Source organism: Anomalospiza imberbis, chromosome 6 (assembly GCF_031753505.1).
Source record: "Anomalospiza imberbis isolate Cuckoo-Finch-1a 21T00152 chromosome 6, ASM3175350v1, whole genome shotgun sequence".
NCBI lineage: Eukaryota > Metazoa > Chordata > Aves > Passeriformes > Viduidae > Anomalospiza > Anomalospiza imberbis.
The window spans coordinates 45,165,682-45,185,624 of NC_089686.1; the positions used below are offsets into that span (position 1 = coordinate 45,165,682).

Sequence of the window (19,943 nt, forward strand, 5' to 3'; positions counted from 1 at the left end):
TTCCTAAGCCTAGAATCACGTTTCCAGGCTGCGTTGATGGAAAACATGTTGCTGGCACACGTGTATTGCAAAAGATTGGGATGTGTCAACATAGCATCGACGGTTGTTACTCTTATCTCCATTGTATTTATTAACCCGGGTCTAACTTGAGTTCTTTCATTCTGCTGCGTTGTTTTTGCAATTGAGAAACTGAGTGGGAGAGCGAAATGAGGGGACTTCCAGTTGGTTTGAACTGGTAGTCTTTCATCCTTTTCCAGAAAATGACCTTCAGTTTGATTGGAGAGGAGTCTTCATTTGTAAAAGCATGTTTCTTTTCTCCTGGTTTCTCTAATTCTCTCCCTCTCGTTCTTCTCTCATGTATGTTCCTGACCCTCCTTGGAATGCAGTGATTAGCTAGTACTTAGAGGAACTATTGTATCTCATCATGGCTGGATGTCTGTGGAGGCAGCAGTCAGTCAGTGCAAAGAGCAACATGCTGGATGCTGTAGTTTTGTATTTTTGCTTCCTTCCATCCTTTTTTCTTATTGGAGAGCTCTGATGTGCTTGCCAGATGGAGCTCCTAGTGACTGAGATAATGGGCTTAGCAGATACCTTCCCTTTTGTGCAGCTGGGATATCTCCTCTTCTCAAACCCAGCTGGGTCACTGTGTGAAAGGGTAAAGCAAGCATTCCTTCACAAGTCCTGCTTGCCATCAGGGCCTAGTTTAGTGCTGTGGAATTGGATATGGAAGGGATGGGATGCCAGCGGCTCTGCAGGAGGAACTAAGTCTCTGATTCCCTAATGGAGCATTAGTCTCGCTCACTTGAGATGTGGCTGACATTCACAGCAGAGTTGGGATCACTTAGCTGGAAAGCACCAGCTTTCCTGTTCTGGCACTTCTGCTTACTGGCTGACAATTAGTTTTCCTGTCAGGAAAAAGATGCTTACTAGAAAAGTTGTAGTGGAATATGTTTTGAAGGGGATTTATCCATAAGCTCAAATTGTTGAAGTATCAGCCTTGTTTTCTTTCCCAGTCTGTTTTCACCAGCCCTGCGTTGGGGGGTTCTTTGTGATGGGGGTGTGTGAGGGCCAAGACAGCAAACTTCCATGACTTCTATAACATCCCCTCTAAATAACCTCTTGGGTTGAGCTGTGTATTAGCCAGTGGGGAGAAACCTCTGGGGAAAGCTGGGAATGAGGCTTTTCTGTGCCTAGTTTTGTAAAGGAGAAGACTGGTTTTGGTAGCATTTAATGGTGTATTTGTCTCGTTGCAGGTGAGGCCGGTGCCAGCATTATTCGCGTATCAAAAGAAGCCCGGAAGAGGTTCTTGGGCCCTCTCCACCCCTCTTTCAACTTGGTGAAAACCATTCGGATGTCCCTGTCCAAGGTGGTGCCAGAGAATGGGCATGAGGTTGCAGCAGGACGTTTGGGTATTTCCCTGACACGGGTCTCTGATGGAGAAAATGTGATACTGTCAGACTTCAATTCCAAGGAGGAACTGATCCAGGTGAATGGACTCTTTACTGCAGAGGGCTGGGCAGGAACTGCACGCAGTTCTGTTTTGCCTTGGTCTCCAAATGTCCTTAGTACTGGAGTATAATTGTCAGCACATGCCAGCATGGTGTTCTGAGAACAGTAATAGTTTCAGTAGGCTTTGATCTGATTCTTAGATTCTGGATCTCTTTCTCCCTCAGGCCTGTATCTGCAGCACCTTTATCCCTGTCTACTGTGGGCTGATACCTCCAACCTTGCGTGGAGTGGTAAGTAAGATTCTAAGATGGTCCTTCATTAAATTACATACTAATGAGTAGGTTTTGACAATGTTATTGCATGCCTGCTGGCAGCATTTATCTGAAGAGACACAAGAAATTCCCAAATAAACAACTTCCAGCAGTGGATAGGCCTTCTTTCCACTGCTACCCACAGTTGACTATAAATATCCCGAAGAACAGTGGATTTAACATGTAGTAATATATACAGTCTGGGGAAGGGCTGGCTGACTTAGCAGAGTGTTCTCATGGCTGCATGGTACAGCACTTTCCATCACTGAGGTTCCAGCTGTCTGCATGTGGAAAGAAGTTCGGCCCAGGATAAAAGTGATGAGTGTAGTCCCTCTCCCATGTGCCTGACACTTTCTGCAGGGCTTTAACTAGTGGTGTAGATACTTGGCCCTCTTTTCTATGGAGTTCTTCCTGTCCTTTCTCTGACAATAATGCTCTGCTGCATGCCAGAGCTTTCTTTAAATTGTGTCCAAGGCTGTCCAAGAGCAATTTATCCCTCTGTGTTTGCATGTTAGAAATGAAAGCTGTGCAGAGCTGCAGCATTTCTGGATATTGCAGTCATGCTTTAAGGGTCTCCTGGTTGAGCTTGGCCTCCCTTGTGCTACACAGGTTAATGAACACATTAAAAGGCAGGGGTTTTCCAAACTGCACAGTCAAAAGTGAGAGGGAGAACTGTTATAAAATAAGTGCCCTGATTTACCTTAAGTGATCTGACCAAAGTGCCTCTGTCTGTCAGAGCACAGCATCAAATCTGCTCTGGTTGCTACCTGTGTCCTAAAAGTGAGGTCAGAACACAGCTTGGCTGGTTTTGTCTTGTGCAAGCATGTTGGTCAGGGAAATGACCTGGAGGAGATGTCCAGTGTTATCCAGCCCTTCAGAGAAGTGACAGAATCAGTAATGGTTTGGTATTTGCTCAGCAGCTGCAGCCAGGGCTTTTTCCCTTCATCTGGTGGGACCATAGCAGTGGCTCTTGCCTTACACCTCTTTGGGGCTAATTAAGGTCAATGTGCATCAGGAAAAAATCTCACCATTCCAAAACTGTGTACAACATCAGGGTTTCTGGAATGTGCAGCTGCCCTGGCACACTGAGGGATAACTTCTCATGGGAAAAGGTGGGGAGGAAATATGAGATGAGGAAATTTAATTCCTACCTCTTCCCCAGAAAAGCATGGCTCTGAAGGGGAATTGCAGATGAGGTGAGAGGTTAAATTGAGTTGGGTATGGGCTTGGGAAATGGTTTTGAAAAGGAATGCACGCTTCCTAGCATGCCTGTGGTGACTGTATTTGCCACAGAATAAACTGACAGGCCTGGCACAAGGTAATGTTACTGTGTGCAAGGTGCAAAATCCATATTTTGCCTTCCTCCTAAATTTTTTCCAGTGTTCACTTCTCTGAGATCCGGTAGTCTCGTGGAGTGGATGATGGAGATGGGCAGGGGAATTAAAAAATCCCTAAACACTTAAATATTGAGAAATCAAAAAGTCGGTAACTGACCTGGCAACACAGACAATAGTTGTGAATCGTCTGCAGCATGTGGGTGGGATGAATCCCTGGCAAAGGTCACAGAGCTGATGGTCAAATCATGTGAGTGAGGGACCCTGTGCACAGGAGAACATGATAAAGGAGTGGAAGTGGTCACCCCAGTCTACGAACCATCCCCTAAAGCTGCTGCTGCTGCTTGTGCCTGCAGGCAGCTGGTGGCTCCAGCCTGTTGGCTTTGGGCTGTTCTGGGCTTTGCAGGAGGCTGGAGAGTGGTTACACTTGGGTTACTGGAGATTCAGGCAAATCCAAAGAAGCGGCAGCTGAGCTTTACTGAGGAATTTTAATCAGCATTGCTTGGAAGCAGTAGACCAGAGAGTGCGGTGTGCAGGTGTATTCCTGAATTTCAATGGAGTCAGAAGGCTTTGCCTGTCAGCTCTGTTGTAGTTGAGCCATTTTTTCTAATGGCATCTGTAGTCATGCTGCCAACCTCAGGGAAATGTGTCTTCTTCATCCTTACAGCAAAACTAGTGTTGTCCAGCACTAAAGCTTAACCTCCTTTTTTTTAAACAAAGTGCATGCTGCCTGCTTTGCTCTTCTGGTCTCACTCAGCATTCTGGAATTTCATCCTTGCAAAAGGAGTCGGGCAGATGTCTCCAACTCTAGCTGTGCCTAGTCTGGCTCTCAGTGGAGCAGCTTTGGGAAGAGGATGACAATGGCAGTTTGCTGTGGTTGCTTTAGGCTTAGGGAACACTGATGCCCACTTTATATGGGGAAGAGGGTTCCATTGATTGTTGGCATCTCTGTTGTCAGAAAACATGTTGTGAGCAAGATGTGTTACTGTTCTGAGAGGATGTACTTACCCTTGAGTTTAATATCCTGTCCTTACACTTTCTTCACTATCCAAATTCCGGTGGTGTAGGAGTCTGTAAGTGCCTCTCTTGACACAGTGTTGGCGAGCAAGGGCTGCCATGAGGGTAAAATGTCCTGTGCTCTGAGTTTGGGCTGCTCTAGCCTACAACTGTAATCACAAGCCGTCTCCCATGAAGCTGTAGGCTCTATGCAAAGGTAGCCCTGTGGTTTAGTTTGCCTCCCAAGAAGGGAATTTGCAGTCCACCCTGACCATGTTGCATCAATGGCATCTGGCTTGCTATAGCTGAATTCAATTTTTTTCAGCCCATGAGCCTGTGAACTGTTCAGGCTCAGAGAAGCTGCCTGAGATCTCTATCTTGTCTGCCGTCCAGAGCAAGAGAGAACAAAGTGCAAAGCACCCTCTAGGCAACACATCCAATGTTTTCCTAGGCATTGTGCAGCAAAAGAGCAATATTGGTGGTCAGTCTGCCTGTGAGACAAGAGGAAGCAGGATGCAGAATGGAGCACCTTCTCCTTCAATCAGTGTTTCTGTGCCCTGCCTGGGTTTAGCCTCTACTGGCTCAGCTTCTCACCCAGCAGAGCTGACAGATGTTTGCAGCTGCTGCTTGTGGGGCTGCATAGCCCCTGAATCATGATTTGTGTTTGGGTAGGAAGGAAACAGATTCAGGCTGCAGGATCAACCCTGATACAAAACCAGCAGAATTCTTCTGTAACTGAGGTTCACAAGAGCTGGAATTGTTGTTCTGCAAAGACCCCCAGCTTCCTTCTCTTTTTTGACTGACATCCTTTTCCTGTTATCTTTTGCATGTTGCTTACTCTGCCAAAACCTGTGATAAGGGATTGTCTTGCTCAGCTCCTTATGCAATTACAGTATCCAGCGAATGTTTTGAGAACATATTACTGGGGTTGCCCTTCCTGCAAGGGTAAAAAATGTGTTTATGGTACAGAAGTACAGAACATTCTCTGATAAGAGGTTGCCTGTTAAGAGCAAAACCCAAGTCCCTTGTGCTCTGTTATCACACCAGAGCAAGTGGATTCCCAATGTGTATGCATGTGTTGGGATTGCTGCTTAATAAGCCCGCTAGCAACAATCAGCTGGTTTTACTCATAGGTAACAAACCTTCTGCCAGTGGGGACTTGTGTCTGAGCTTATTCATTTTGAACACAAGTGAAAAATGGCACAATGTCACAGTGTAACAGCTTAGATCAGTGCTAATTTACACTGCATGTGGTCGTTGGTGTGTATTACTATTTGACTGGACAGCAGTCAGACCACATAGGAGATGTAAGTCAGCAGTCACACAAGAGAATGTGCCTTTCTTATTGAACACTTGTGAGCAGCACACTCAAGCAACAAAAAACACATAGCAAAAGGAGTTGTTATAAACAACATTGCTGTGCTATCACTGGTTTTACTCCTCCAGTGCTGGGGTATGTGTTCCATTCTCTTCCCAAGTTGTTGGCACAAACAGGAAAAGGGACACATGGAGTAAAATAGCTCCTTGATCAGTTGTGAGAATGAAGATTGCTGCATTTGTCTTGATTTCAGAGATATGTTGATGGAGGGATTTCTGACAATTTGCCCCAATATGAGCTGAAGAACACAATCACAGTGTCTCCTTTCTCGGGAGAGAGCGATATCTGCCCACGGGACGGTTCCACAAACATGCACGAGCTGAGAGTCACCAATACAAGCATCCAGTTCAACCTTCGCAACCTCTACCGCCTCTCAAAGGCCCTGTTTCCTCCGGAGCCACAGGTGAGTTTCCTGGTCACACCAGAACTTGGGGACCACAGATCTTGGACATTGGCTATACTGTGTGCACTTTGGCAAGAGAAGATTGCAGACACTGTTAGTTTTGTATCTCGTGCTTTGTCTTTAATCTTGACATTATCAGCCCAGTGACTTGCTAAACCTTGAGCACCTGCACAAGGATTTGTCTTCATTTTCTACTTGAATATCTGGAATTCAGGTGGTAGCAGTTGCTTGGACAGTATTCCTGTGGTGCTCTCTCTAGAGTAGTCTTTGCCTGGAAATTAGGCTCACTGTAAACAAAGATGTATTGACCATCAGAACCAATGCGCACTTCAGTGTCTTAAGGTAAGGATGGAGCTGCCAGTGTGAAGCCTTTCTACTATATCAGTGTAGCAAGTGGCACTGCAAACATTGTGTACTTGTGAGAAGTTGCAAGTGCCAGATAGCCCTGACATTTGGACGTAATAAGCACGCGTTCATTTGCTGACTTGGGCAAGTTTTTTCCCACCCCCTCTCTAGTCTTAGCTGGCTATATCTGCAAACACAATGGCCCTTCCTGGCACCTGCAGGGAAGTATTCTGGGCTGCTTGTCAGAGTGACTGCCTGAAGGATGCCCACAGCAGCATCAGCTGTAGATGGGGCAATGAGGTAGCTGCAACTCTGTGCCCCCACTTAAGTAGGATTCTAGGTGTCCCTTCCAATCTAAACTGTCCTGTGATTCCCATAGCCAGTATATTGATGCTATACCTCCCATTCCTGCTCAAAGCCTGAGCAAGGCTGGCAAGAATGAAACTTCTTCTTGGGTAGCTCAGGAGTCCGGAGAATTCCTCTGAAGCCAGCGCTGTGGTAGGTGTTTGCTCAGCCAGTTTCCACATGAAACTTTCCCTCCTCTGCCCACAGGTGCTGCGGGATATGTGCAAGCAGGGCTATCGAGATGCATTGCACTTCCTGAAGAAGAATGGTAAGGCACTGGCTATTTGTAGGGTGCACTGACTTGCCTGTTCTGTGCCACACTTGGTGCCTTGGCTTTGAGAGTAGTTGATGGTGCATATGAAAGGAGGAAGGGAAGAACTGAACTGTCCCTCATATACTAGGGTATGGAATAATCCTTAATGAGTCTTGCCCTTCAGGAAGGAGAGGTGGAGTGGTGACCTTTGCAGTTACCAACACAGTTGCTGGGCAGCAGTGCTATTTGGACCTCCTGCAGACACCCTGCTGCTCTCTGTGTGCAGCTGGGTCTGTGTGGTCCTGCCCTCAGGACCCCAGTGCCGGGCACTGGGCGCTGCTCTCCTGCCTCCAGCGGCTGCAGCGCTGGGTGTGCGCTTGCTGCCACCTCGTGTCCGCGGACCGTGATGCGGACCGGGATAACTGGGATTGCACTGCAGGTGGGAAATCTTGCCTGCAAGATGGGTGACTGGCAGATTATAGCAACAAAACTCTGCAAAACAGCAGCCTGCAGAACTTCAAAGGGAAATGTGAGAAGTTCTGATGGGGCAGGAGAGAATGAACTTAAACTAGCAAGGTTTGTATCTCCTTGTGGTAAGCATTACAAGAGATGTAAGCTAAGGAGGCTGGGCATGACCTCAGCCTGAGGGGAGTTAGGTTGAAGCACGGACTGACACTCTAAAGGCAGGGCAGCTGGTTTGTGGCATCCTTACAGTATAACTTCTCTTCTCAGGTCTCCTTCATCGTCCAAGTCCTGCCCGTCCTCTCCTTGCCATAGAAGCACCTCCAGGAGAGAAGAAAGAGGAAGAAACAGAAGCTGAGGACCAACTAGAGGACAACACTGCCCTTGCTGTTGTTGAAGAGCATATCTTTGAACACTTGCCTCCCAGACTGAACCAAGGTATGATTCAAAGGGAGAGATCACAGGTAATCTTCCTGTGCTGCCTGGTTGCCTCAGAAGATTACTGGGATGTGTGATTATTGTGTATAGCTGGGGTTGGTCATGCCCAGGGATTGAAATGACACCTGCTGAAGGTTAGATGGATTGGGGGGTCTCAGATTAAGTTGTGGCTCATACTGGACTGGGAGAGGTTGATTCATTTGACAGTGTTCTGCATGGTAGGAGAGGGGAGGGTCTTGCTGCTCACTCCTTTAGCATCTGATAAAGGTCAAAGCTGCTGGTTTTAGCTGTGCTCAGGGAATTACTAACCTGAGCAAGACTTTCTTAGAAGTGGGGGGTAGCAGCCTCAGGCTGAGTAACTTCTGAGGTGTGACAAGAAAAGAGTGTCCCACTGGGGATATTCAGCCATGTTTTCTTCTGCCTTCAGCTCTCCTGGAGGCTTGTGCCGAAAGAAGAAGTTTCTTGACTGGCCTGAGCAACATGCTGCCTGTGCGTGTGGCCACGGCCATGATGGTCCCCTACATGCTGCCTCTGGAGTCTGCAGTTTCCTTCACTGTCAGGTGAGCCTTGGGCTGGTCCCTCAGTGGTGCTCTTCCCAGTGCAGACAAGTATTTCATGTAGCTGTAGTGTTTGGCCAGAGTGGGATTCTCTCTAATTCTGCACTGCTGGTGTTCTGGGGAAGAAGCTTTTGACATTTACCAGATAGGACTAAAAAAACCAACCAAGCAAACCCCCACAAAACCAGAAGAACTAAGAACCCCAAACTTTTCCTATCTTCCTATGTCATTTAGTTACAGCCACTGCTTCCAGCTTGAAGGAAGATTGCTGTGTGCTAGAACTTGCCTCAGAAAATGGTGATAAATTTTTGAGCCTTATGAGAGACTTTGGAGCTGGTGCTCTTTTAATCATATTCCTTTGCGAGGCCCAGCTAATGGTTGTCTCCTGTCTCTTTACAGGTTGCTGGAATGGCTCCCAGATATCCCTGAGGATATAAGATGGATGAGGGAGCAGATGACAGAAATCTGCAACTATCTTGTGAAGAAAGCCAAGAAGAAACTGGGCAGCCATCTTTCAGCCAGGTATGGCTGCTTTTCTTTGCAGCACTGTTCTGGAGGGGCCCTTCATTTCCCCTTACACCTTTGAATTCTAAAGACTCTATTCCACTGGAGCAGAGCAAATAAGGCACAAATTGACCAGAAGGATTTAGCACTTAGACCAGATGCAAATCTGGTCCATGGTTTCTTGGCTTCTTTAACTGTCAGACTCCTTTGTCCCATTTTAGGAGACAAAGTCTAATTGTCCCCTGTTATGGGGGACATTGTCTAAAGTAAGTTGATTAAAACAGTATGCCAGCTTATTTCATGCTCCTTCTACAAGACAGAGGTGCTTGTCTTTGAGACATTTGCTGGCCCAGGATCCCCTGAAAGTCCTTTCTGAGAAGTACTTGTGTTCAAATGACCTCTTCTACCTCAATAGCTCAGCCTGGTTTTTGTGGGGAGGGAATATGGTGGCCAGGGAACACAAAAGAGTTTCCAAATGAGACTGAGTGCTTTGGACCTGTGTGTGTGCCTGTGCTTCTGGACTGAACTGCTGCAATAGCCCCTGGCTTGAGGCTGTGGCAAGACTGTTGTGTGGATGAGGGTAGGAAACTCTCACAGTAGATGTCAGGGGGTCCCAGGTGTGATTTGATCCTAGTACAAAGGTGTGATTCTTACCCAAAAGGGTTCATGGTCTGAAAAACTGAGAGATGTGAGGGGGGAAAATGGGCACACAGACTTCTCACTAAAATCATGTAGTCAGTTTAGTACAAAACAGGACTGTGGTACTGGAGCTCTCTAGTCTGGTGGCCTGCCCATGTACTGAATCTTTGCATGTGTTTGCCTTTCAGACTTTACTACCACCTCGAGCTCGGAGGGCCCCAGAAGCTGCCAATTTCTCCCCCGGCACCTTGTGGTGAAGCACTGCCCATGTGGATGAGGAGCAACCGCTCGGTTTCTGACGTCATGATGAAGTGGGAGGAGTACCAGCGCCAGCTCATGCTGGGCTTGCTCTGCATCAACATGGACATGCAAGCCTCCCTCTTCCCTCGGGAAGGGTTTCAGCTAAAGCTTCCTCCTCTAGACTGTGCAAAAGAGTGCCTGCCACTCTTCTGAGCCTGCTGCTGTGAGGGGATGAGAGTGGGTGGGAAGGAGAATGGACATAGGGTGGGACCAGTCTTGTCCCTCAGCAGCAGGCTGCCCCATGCTCCCGAGTATGTTGCAAAGGGGAGACTGGTGGAATTGACTGTAGCCATTTGTTGCCCACTGGGCCAAGCAAGGGACCTTTGTGTTCACAGCCACACACAGGCTGATTCCTTGCTCTAGACTTGTGGTGAGGCCTGGCCATTGCCTGTGGCCAGGCTGATGCTGACCCAGCTGGGCTTCCCCAAATAGTGCACTTTGAATTGCCACTGGCTTTTTACCGCCAAATAACCAGGATGTAGATGGCGCTCTCAAGTTCATACAGCTTTTACCTCCTTTGGTTTTTCAGAGCATGTGTCTTGATTCCTCTCCTTAAATCATCTGACAACCCTTAGTTCTTTGTGCTACTGGAAGATGAAGTAGCCTCTTGCCAAACAAATTTTTCTTATGGCTTTCAAATCTCCTCCAGACTTTCTTCTTTGCTGAAACCATGTCCTTTCCTCTCTTCCTTAATTGCATCCACACCAGAAGCCAGAGCTGGTCCTGCAGAAGACTACACTGGAACTGCAGAAGTGTAGAAAAGTTATGTATTTTCCCTGATTCATGTTGTCCTCGTCTCTCCCTTTTTGACTGGGGTCCTCAGGGATGTACTGTGACTTGAACTCTGAGTGTTAAGTGACTGAGCTTATTTAAAGAAGTAATTTTGACAGATTTTTTTCCCAGGGAAACATGTTGAATTTGAGGCCCTATTCCTGACTCTGTGAATGGAATTGGTGTGGGGTTGCTCTGAAAAAAGCTCAGCCTGGCTATCTCAGGATCAACTTAGCAGCTGAAGCAATATGAAGTGATTGTAGGAAGATGAGAATTGTTGTGCAGGGCATGTTATTTTTGAGAGGCTTGTGGTGGAGTGTCACAGCAAGTGCTGGGAAAGTGGCTGCCTCTGACAGGGTCAGTTGGGCTTTGCTCCTTCTTAAGGGGCTGCACAACTGAGGCAAATTCCAAGTGGGTGATACAGAATGGATCTCCTGCCAAACTGAGGCTTCTATCTCTCTTTTGCTCAGAAAGTTTGGTTGTTGAGGCTTTGGAGTGAGAAGGATTTAGGCTTGTAGCTACAACAGCATCACAGCTTGCCTGACTCGTGTTGTGGCTCAGAGGTCCTGCTTTACAGCTAGCAATAGCAGGAGCATGAGAAGTGAAGACTGTTGATGCAGATGCAGCCACTTGGAACTGGCTCCTCTTTGTCTTGCCCCTTAAAAGACCAGAGCTGTAGCAGAGCAGGACTCTTGAGGCACTGCCTTCTCCACAGTGGTCTGGTTGTGGCTTGTGTGAGAAGTATGAACTCCCTGCTCTAAACAGGGTGAGACGTGGGGGATTGCATGGACTTAAGCGTAGGTCTTCGCACTCTGACAAACCCAGCTTCTGGAATCTTTTTCTGCTGCTTGTCTTGCTACATGAGGTGTCTTCTACCTCTCCTAGCACAAACAGTGTGCAATGGCCAAAGCAAACATAAGCTGTCTTTGCTGGGGAGCAGGACAGGGTATTGGAAGCTGATTGTGTAGCCTATACACGGAATAGTAATTTTTAATAGACTCTGGTTTGCACCTTAGATTTAGAGAGGGAAAATAAACCCAGAAGTTGTGCTAATCACTGGAGAAAGTAGTAAATCTTCATGAGCAGTGTGGGTGACAGAGTGGGTGCTGTTTCCTATGAGCACAGTTGTGCACTGGGCATGGGTTTGGTGTTTGTGTGGAGATGGATAAGCATCGGGACTTTCCTGCAGTGGCTGTGCCAAGCTGGGAGGCAATGGAGTGGGCCTCTGCCCAGGAGGCAGTGCAAGAATGAACTTGTGACTTAGATTGTCACCCCACTGCCCTTGCTGGACAAAACTATGTAACACAAGGGCCTGTGTCGTTTACAAAGCAGGCCTGCACTTAAGCAGTCAGATTTAGTCTTAAGCTTTGCATAATTAAGTCGGTTAGGGAACAGGGAAGTCACTACAGGAAGAGAAAAAACTGGAGGATTCTGAAATCAGGATAGAACATTCAATTACCAAACAAGTCGATCTTGTGATTGTTTAAAGCACACAGAAAAAAATGGTAGATGCTAGTGGAAGTGAACCAGCAACAAGCTACTGTCACTTAGTGGGAGCAAGATGAATTTGATGAAGACTGGAATTGAAAAAAGGTGTTCATTGTGTGGTTTGGTATGGGATTTCTTTTCTTTCACTGTTTTGGACTACCTTTTTGGGAGGAATGGGACACACACAGCTACTTAGATTGCCAAGTGCATATCTCTTGTCCCTAGTGCCCATAGAGCAATTGGCAAGAACATAGAGATATTTAGTGGCAAGAAATTAAGGCATTTTGTCCAAAAACAAAACATCTGAGAGGGGCAAAACTGCATAAGAAAAATCTTGTGTTTAGGAGCTGCTGCCCTTTTGACTCTTTTTTTTGAGTTAATAGTTGGGTGGAGAAAATGATGCAAGTATTTTTTTATCCCTTCTTCCTGGACTGGTAAAACCACTGAGTGATTATGTAAACCACTAAACTATGAAATAAAATACTCTTGGCAACAGAGTGTGCTAAGAAGTTGCAGCTTGGCACCCTTATCCCTTGCCTTTTGCATCAGAACTGACTGGGCTGGTGCTGACTGGGCTGATGCCACTGTCTTCCAGTGCTCTGATCCAGAAGGCTTGGGGATTTTGGTTCATGCATTTCAAGAGACTAACAGCTGTGCCTGGTAAAAGGCCTGAGTTTTGTTCTGGGTTTCACCTCATCTGTAGTTTAATTTATTATATTAATTTCTCCACAAGAAACTTTTGTACACTTCAAATTATAACCACAAATCAAAGCCTGGCTTTAAAAATAAAGGTCTAACTCTTCACAAGGAAATTCCTGTTCTCCCTATGCTAATCTGCAGGGTGTGAAGGATACTGGGAAAGTACCACTCTCTATTAACCCTTTCTTTGCCTGTTTTTATTCCCCTAGTGTTACAATGGCTCTTGTAGGCTTTATAGATTTGAGCTCTGATAAAGGAACTGCAGATCTGTTAAAAATACCTGAAACTAGCCTCATTTTCCTTTTTAAAAGTTTTACCCATTTGCTTGAAGTTCTTGCTGCTTGTCCATCACAGATTGCAAAGGATGAAGGAATTAGGGAAGATCTCCTTTCCCACTGATGCAGAAAAAGGGCTGTGTCAGCTTGTGAATAGGTTTTTGTTATGCAGTGCTGCCTTATCTAGATGAGACTCCACTCTTTTTGAAATCTCTGGAAACCTTGTGATAGGCTCTGGATTGGATATGGAGGGGTTTATTACAACAGTGCTCACTGGAGCTGTTCAGCTTCTTGTTCTGTGTGTACTTCATGGCGTGCAAAGTTCTGGGCAGCCATTGGTGATTAACCCTCACTTGCCAAGTCTTTAGGAGCAAGGTCATCTGTGGCAGTCAGTCCTTTCTGCTCCAGATTGTGTGGCTGGGTGGCCCAGCAGGGCTCTCCAGTGTATGGTGAGTGAGAGGTCAGGTTCCTGGACAAAAGTTCATCTTGTAGTCCATGTCCAATGGTCCTTATAGCATTCACTGGATTCCTGCAGGAGTCCCAACCCTTGCCCTTTCCACTGTTTCACATAAAGGATCTGTGCATTCAGGAATCCACTATTTTTTCCTCCTTCCTGTGTTAGTAATTGCTGCTTTTAACAAGGCTAATGGTGACCTTGTTGTGCATCTAACCAGCCCCTAACCTGTACAACACTATAGAGTTGTTTTGTGTACAACAGTCCATGCCTATGGCATGCTCTGTAACCCACAAGTAGTGTGTAGTGTAATTGGTTTGGTTTGCTGCCTGCCCTACTGCTAATACTGTTGCAAGCTGATTTTCAAGGGGTAGGAGAAAATACTGACCACTATATGTAAGACCTAGGAATTGTCCTCTCATGGCTTCTTGGAAGGCTGTGTACCTGCAACACTCAGAGGATAAAAGAGAATCTGCTGTCTGCCAGCACTGGGGTGTCTCCAGTACTTTTATATTCCCCAGTGGTTTTATTAATTTATAAAAATTATCTAGTAATTCACTACTTCCTTGGAGAAAAGAGCTCTCACCTTTGCCAAAGCGGTTGTGGGAGAAATACATGAAACTCTGTGTGTGTTTATTCTTTATGGGAATAAAACAAGAGTAAATTTCTACTAAATATATGCCAGATGTGGTGGGTGGCAGGGCCGCCAAAGTCAGAGGGCCTTGCCAACAGTTTTCTCTAGCTTTGTCTTCTCCTTACATCGGTGAGAGAATGGGCCACCTCACCTGGCTGCCGTGTCAGCCAGCTCGTTTTTGCCAAACACACGCTGTGCCTTTACAGTGGGCTCTGGCCTCCTGTCCCTCTGGTGTCTGCCTTTCTGAGTGCAGCACGACTCACTCCCCTCTCCTCTCTCTCCTTCCCCTTGCCTGCTGGTGGGACATTGCTCCTTTTCAACCTGCAGGCAGCTCCACTAGGACAGCCCCTAACTGCATCCACCTCACTCTTTGGATCCACATCAGCCCTCCTGCACAGGGAGGATGAAACTCTAGTTCTGAACAGAGGACTTGGAAATGTAACTTTGAAATAAATACCTCTCACTTCTGGGGTTTTCTCTTGTTCTTGAAAACAGCATCTAAACCAGCTCTTTGAGCTTTGTGTGTCCTGGGACTCCACTGCTGCCACTGAGTTTGAGAAGACCCTTAAGCACACAACACATGTGGAGGTCCTGTGGAAATTACTGGTGTCAGAGCAGCAGCTAGACCAGCAATAGCATAACAAGTTATGTATTTACGTGACAATGTCACTAAGTAGTGTTCACAGTCACTTTAAAAGTTCAGTATTAAATTGTTGATGCTTTTTTTTCTTCCTGTTTCTATTTTCTAATGTTTTGCTGAAGAAAATGTAACTATTTATTTTGGCAGAAATATATCTTCTAATAAAAACTTTCTCAATATATTTACCTGGCTCTGGTAGGCTGCTTCTCGTGCTGTTTAAAGGTTTATTAAATATTTTTTGGATGTACTGTATGATGTGGGTTTGTTTTGCTAAGCCCAAGCCCATTCAAGTTCCTCTTGGGGTCAGTATTTATCAGTACACAATAAAGGGGACATTGATCTAGAGGTGCATTTTGGTCCAGTTCTGATTTACTCAAGCCTAAATGCCCCAAGTGCTGTTAGCCTCAGTTTATTTGAGCTCTGTGGCAGACCCGGGTTTCCAGGAGGAATTAAGCACCCTCTGGTGGGAATAGCAGGTGTTTGGCACCTATGAAAGGGTTAGTAAAACGTTATTCACAAATCTGAAACTTCTCCATTACGGGACCGCCTTTTGAGGATACTGACCCGTCTTTCTAGAGAGTCTGTTTCCTCGCTGGTGAAATAGATGGTACTGGCTGTTGTGTGTCTGCCTATTATGACAGACACCGAGGTCTGCCCCGGTTACTCTACAGCTGGAGTGCACGGAAACCACCTGCCCTTGGCTTGTGGGAAGGCCGGGGCTTTCCTTGGTGCCAGCCCGGGGATCTGGGCACGGCCGGGCTGCGCAGCTGGGGTCGCCCGGAGCAGGGACGAGAGCCTCACGCAGGCTGGGGCTGGGCGCTGCGGGGCTCTGCTGGGCGCTGCGGGGCTCGGCTGGGCGCTGCCGAGCTCTGCTGGGCGCTGCGGGGCTCGGCTGGGCGCTGCGGGGCTCGGCTGGGCGCTGCCGAGCTCTGCTGGGCGCTGCGGGGCTCGGCTGGGCGCTGCGGGGCTCTGCTGGGCGCTGCCGAGCTCTGGTGGGCGCTGCGGGGCTCGGCTGGGCGCTGCGGGGCTCGGCTGGGCGCTGCGCGGCTCGGCTGGGCGCTGCGGGGCTCGGCTGGGCGCTGCGCGGCTCGGCTGGGCGCTGCGGGGCTCGGCTGGGCGCTGCGGGGCTCGGCTGGGCGCTGCTGGGCGCTGCGGGGCTCTGCTGGGCGCTGCGCGGCTCGGCTGGGCGCTGCGGGGCTCTGCTGGGCGCTGCGCGGCTCGGCTGGGCGCTGCGGGGCTCTGCTGGGCTCTGCTGGGCGCTGCGGGGCTCTGCTGGGCGCTGCGGGGCGCTGCGGGGCTCGGCTGGGCGCTGCGGGGCTCTGCTGGGCGCTGCGCGGCTCGGCTGGGCGCTGCGGGGCTCGGCTGGGCGCTGCTGGGCGCTGCGGGGCTCTGCTGGGCGCTGCGCGGCTCGGCTGGGCGCTGCGGGGCTCGGCTGGGCGCTGCGGGGCTCGGGCTCCTCTTTGCCCAGGCTTTTGACAGCCGGAAACTTTAGGAAGAGACTTTGTTCGGTGCTGTCACGTGACGGGGACAAGTGCTGTCATTAGCATGCTGGGATGCACCTGGTAAAGCAAACAGCTTTCCTAACCTCCAACGACTGCAAAACAACAAAGCCCCCAGCCCGGTGCTGTTAATCAGAGAAATGGATAAAGCCCTAAAGCCGCCCGGGCGCTGCCTGCGGCTCCGCCGGGGGAGTGGCCGCGAGCGGGGCTGGCTGCGCGGCTGTGCTGGCCCTCGGGGGTGCTGGCTCTCTCTCGGGGTGGGCGCTGTGCCGCTTATCCCGAGGGGCCCGGCCCGGCTCCCGCTGCCGCCTGCCCGCCGGGTTCGGCCCGGCCGCCCGCCCGCGGCCCCGCTCATTTCCGGCCGGGGCCGCCCGGCGCCAGCGGCGGCTCCGCTCCCGCCAGGGCGGCCGCAGGTGCCGCTCGCTCCCGCCGGGCCGGGCCGGGCCAGGTAAGCGCCGTGCGGGCAGTCCGGGGCGGCAGCGGCACCGGGGCGGGGGTGCGGTGCTCCGGTCCTCTCCCCGGGGCAGCTGCCGGCTCTGCCCGGCCGGGACCCGCGGCCGGGCTGTCGGGCAGCGGCTGGCCCAGCCAGAGGCCCCGCCTGCGCCTTCACCCTCGCCTCGCCGGCCTGCCCGCGGCCCCCCTGCGGCTGTGGGGAGAGGACAGCGGAGGGCTGGGGGCTCCTCGCCTGGCCACAGCCACACACCTGCCCCGTCCCCAGCTGTCGGAGGTCCCTCGCCGGTGGCGGACGGGCACGGAGCATCCAGGTTCCTGTGCAACGCTGCCTTCTCCCGCACACAGCGCTCCTGAGGCGGAGCTGCGGCCGTGCCTCGGCATGGGGAGCGCCGCCCTGGTGGGCTCCGGCATGGGGAGCTGCTGCTTCTTTTGCCTTCTCTCCTCTTCTGTCGCTCTGAAGCCTGCAGGCTCCTTTGATAAGCGGTCACGGAACTTTGGTCTTTCTTGTTGAACCTGAGTGGAGACCTTGTTATTTTCTCTTTTCCTTTTTCCAATATTCTTTGTTCACGGAATATTCTTTCTTGCCATGGTCCAGGTGCAGATGACACGGCACCTTATAAAGATGCTGCAGGTTCCTACAGCAGCTGTGTTTGTGCTGCTTCTCCTTCTCTGGAAGGAGAAAAGTACCACAGCTTTCCCTCTCCTAAGACTGCGGCGTCTTTCTCTTTAATATCTTGCACTCATGGGATGCACTTCGGTGAATTTGTGTGTTGAACCTAAGGCCTTCCTGTAGGACTTCCTGAAAATAGCTGAGGGGAAAAGAGGTCAGCTGAGGGGAAAAGAGCCTCAGACACAGGGAGATGGCTGTGCTCAGGAATATCCTGAGGAGGCAGGATCATCCAAACACAGTTTACTTGTTTAGTTGTGACTTGCTGAGTTCTTGCTTATTCTGGTGGTTGTTTTGCATCAGAGAGGGCTCAGAATATCTTAATTTCTAGCTTTGCCTTTTGCAGGTTCAGAGGCAGTTGTATCTTATTTTTCCATGCTCTAAAGCTACATTTATTTCTGAGGATCATCTAACCAGCTATATGTAGATGAATATATATATATATATATATATATATATATATATATATATATATATATCCTGAGGGCGATGGAAATTGCTTTTCTTGACCAATCAGATAATCAGTTTGATCTGTCCTTTCAGTGTCCAGTTCAGGTGGTCCAGAGGAGGTTCTGGAAAGCTGCAGTGAGCTGGGGTGTCTCTTTGCCAGGACACCCTGCTCCACAGAGAGTGATGTGAGGCCTGAGATACAAAACTTTAGAATTTTTCATAAGATGGTATAAAATGTCTTTGAAGCTACCTTGCTGGGCAAAAAATATTTTCATTTCCTGAAGCATCACTCTTCTCTTGGCCTCTTGTGGCAAGCTACAGTGGAAATATCAACTATACTCTGGAAAGTCTGCTTGGTTGTTTTGTCACCATCAGATAGGAAAATTTCTCCCCCACACCCCAATTTGATGCATCTGATGAATCAAGAACCTCCTGTCTGCTCACCTGAAGGTGGTGCTGCAAAGGAGGGCTCCAAGTGGGGCTGTCTTTAGCAGCACACAGACAGTGCTGGGGAACTGCTGTTCCTCATGACTTTGCCAGGCAGCCTCAGAAAATGAACTAATGGGACGAGGACAATTGATGGCAACAGAAATCACATGGGCTCAGCTCTGTGCACAATGCTCTTCATGGTCAGAGAGCTTTAAGGAAATCGATCCCTATGTACAGCAAACTAGGTTTGGTTTTCGTAATGCAGCTGCTCACTGTCTAAATATTTTTGATTTCATAAGGCTGCTCTGGGGACTGAATAGTCCCTCCTCTCCTCCCCTGCTTGTAGGAGCTTGTCTTGGATTTAAGGACAGTGACGAGAAACTTCAGCTGTAGCAAATGTGTCATCTTCCACTGAGTGGAGCAGCATCTCCCCCCTTCCTGCCAGATGCCTTGGCTTGCTGTCCGTGGAAAGACTTGGTTTACTTTGTACATCTGAATCTCTCATGATTCATTTGCTGTCCTTCCAGAACAGCAGAATTGCAACGATTAGCAAGAGCTTCTGTCCTTTGTCACTGTGTATCCTTGGAGGTACCCCCTAGCCCAGCAGCTTGACAGGGAGGTGCTGTGGATGTCCTGATTTACCCTCCTAATATTTTCCTAGCAATGTTCTCTTTTTCTCATCCTGCATCCCTAGCCTTTAATTTCTTGGCTGAATCTGAGAAGGATTTCCCTCTGCATGGCTCTAATGCACATTTTGCTAAGCAAACCTGACCTCTGCAGCTGTGCAAGCAGCACTGGGGTGGATCTAGTAAGTATTCCCATGGGCTTCTGCTGTGGCAAGGAGCACCAGGTGCTCCCCTCTGGCCACATGATCAAAAGGTTTGCCAACCCTAAGCTTTTATGTACCACCAGCCACACATTAAAAAAACCAAACCATAAAACGACTTTTTTCCCCTTTTGAATCCCATTCTTAATTTGCTTTTTCCTGCTTATTTCTGATTGTCTTGAAGATTTCTGGGTGTCTGTATAAGCTGCCAGGAATGCTTGAATCTCTGTATTTCACTTGACTGCAAGACCTAGGTGTCTCAAGCGGGATAACAAATATTGTGAACTTTGGGAGAAGACAGTCCCCAAAGCAGAGGTGGGCTTGTGGTACTGTGGACTTTCAAATGAAGGCTGGAGCCACACTGGGCTTTCCTGTGCTTAATTCAAGTTGGAATAACATGGCTGGGAAGCCCTGTGGACTTTTTAACCAAATGTTTTTCGCTTAACCTTGTGTGACAGAGCACTAAAGCAGCAACAAATACTGTCTTGTGCTCTCAGAGACTGTGGCTTTAATCTAATCATAGGTTTGTTTTGAAGGAAATGAGATTTGGTGCAATGCTTTGGAAGATTACAGTGTTCTTATCTGCTTGGCATAACTAGGGGGAAATCTGTCAGGTAAAAGGAGTGAGAGCAAGGAGGCTTGTATCATTCCTGCTTTCTATCCAGTGAAGTGTGTGATTGCAGTTAATTTAGCAGAGATGTCATCTGAAGGAGGAGCTCTTGCCTCTGCTTCTGTACCTTCAGTCTCTGCTGGTACAAGACTTTGTATCGCTGTTCTGTACCAGTTACTGCCCCATCTCTGTGGAAGGGACTGCCGGGTTCAGAAGTACTGTCTGAGGATTGAAAGCCCTGCAGGAAAGGCTTCTGTTGTTCTGGGGATGGCAGGAGAGCTCTGAAAATGTGCCTGGGAGCCATGAGTCTCCTAAGATTTGCTGTGGTGCTCTA

The 19,943-nt window shown here is 48.7% G+C and overlaps 2 protein-coding genes across 5 annotated transcripts in view; both read left to right on the forward strand.

Moving 5' to 3' along the window:
• PNPLA2 (patatin like phospholipase domain containing 2) overlaps positions 1-14,856 on the forward strand; it is a 29,823-nt gene extending 14,967 nt beyond the window's left edge. Inside the window, exons 2-9 of the mRNA XM_068193891.1 lie at positions 1,254-1,486; positions 1,674-1,739; positions 5,662-5,871; positions 6,769-6,829; positions 7,547-7,714; positions 8,142-8,274; positions 8,671-8,793; positions 9,603-14,856. Of these exons, the coding sequence (XP_068049992.1) occupies positions 1,254-1,486; positions 1,674-1,739; positions 5,662-5,871; positions 6,769-6,829; positions 7,547-7,714; positions 8,142-8,274; positions 8,671-8,793; positions 9,603-9,867 (1,259 nt within the window). The 3' untranslated portion in view covers positions 9,868-14,856. The remainder of the gene's footprint in view (positions 1-1,253; positions 1,487-1,673; positions 1,740-5,661; positions 5,872-6,768; positions 6,830-7,546; positions 7,715-8,141; positions 8,275-8,670; positions 8,794-9,602) is intronic.
• Positions 14,857-16,600: 1,744 nt separating this feature from the next.
• CRACR2B (calcium release activated channel regulator 2B) overlaps positions 16,601-19,943 on the forward strand; it is a 44,198-nt gene continuing 40,855 nt past the window's right edge. For 2 of the 4 annotated variants that reach the window (XM_068193841.1, XM_068193843.1), the window contains exon 1: positions 16,601-16,622. The gene's annotated coding sequence lies outside the window, so the exon portion shown is untranslated. The remainder of the gene's footprint in view (positions 16,623-19,943) is intronic. The other 2 variants (XR_011000160.1, XM_068193844.1) reach the window with 1 other exon arrangement.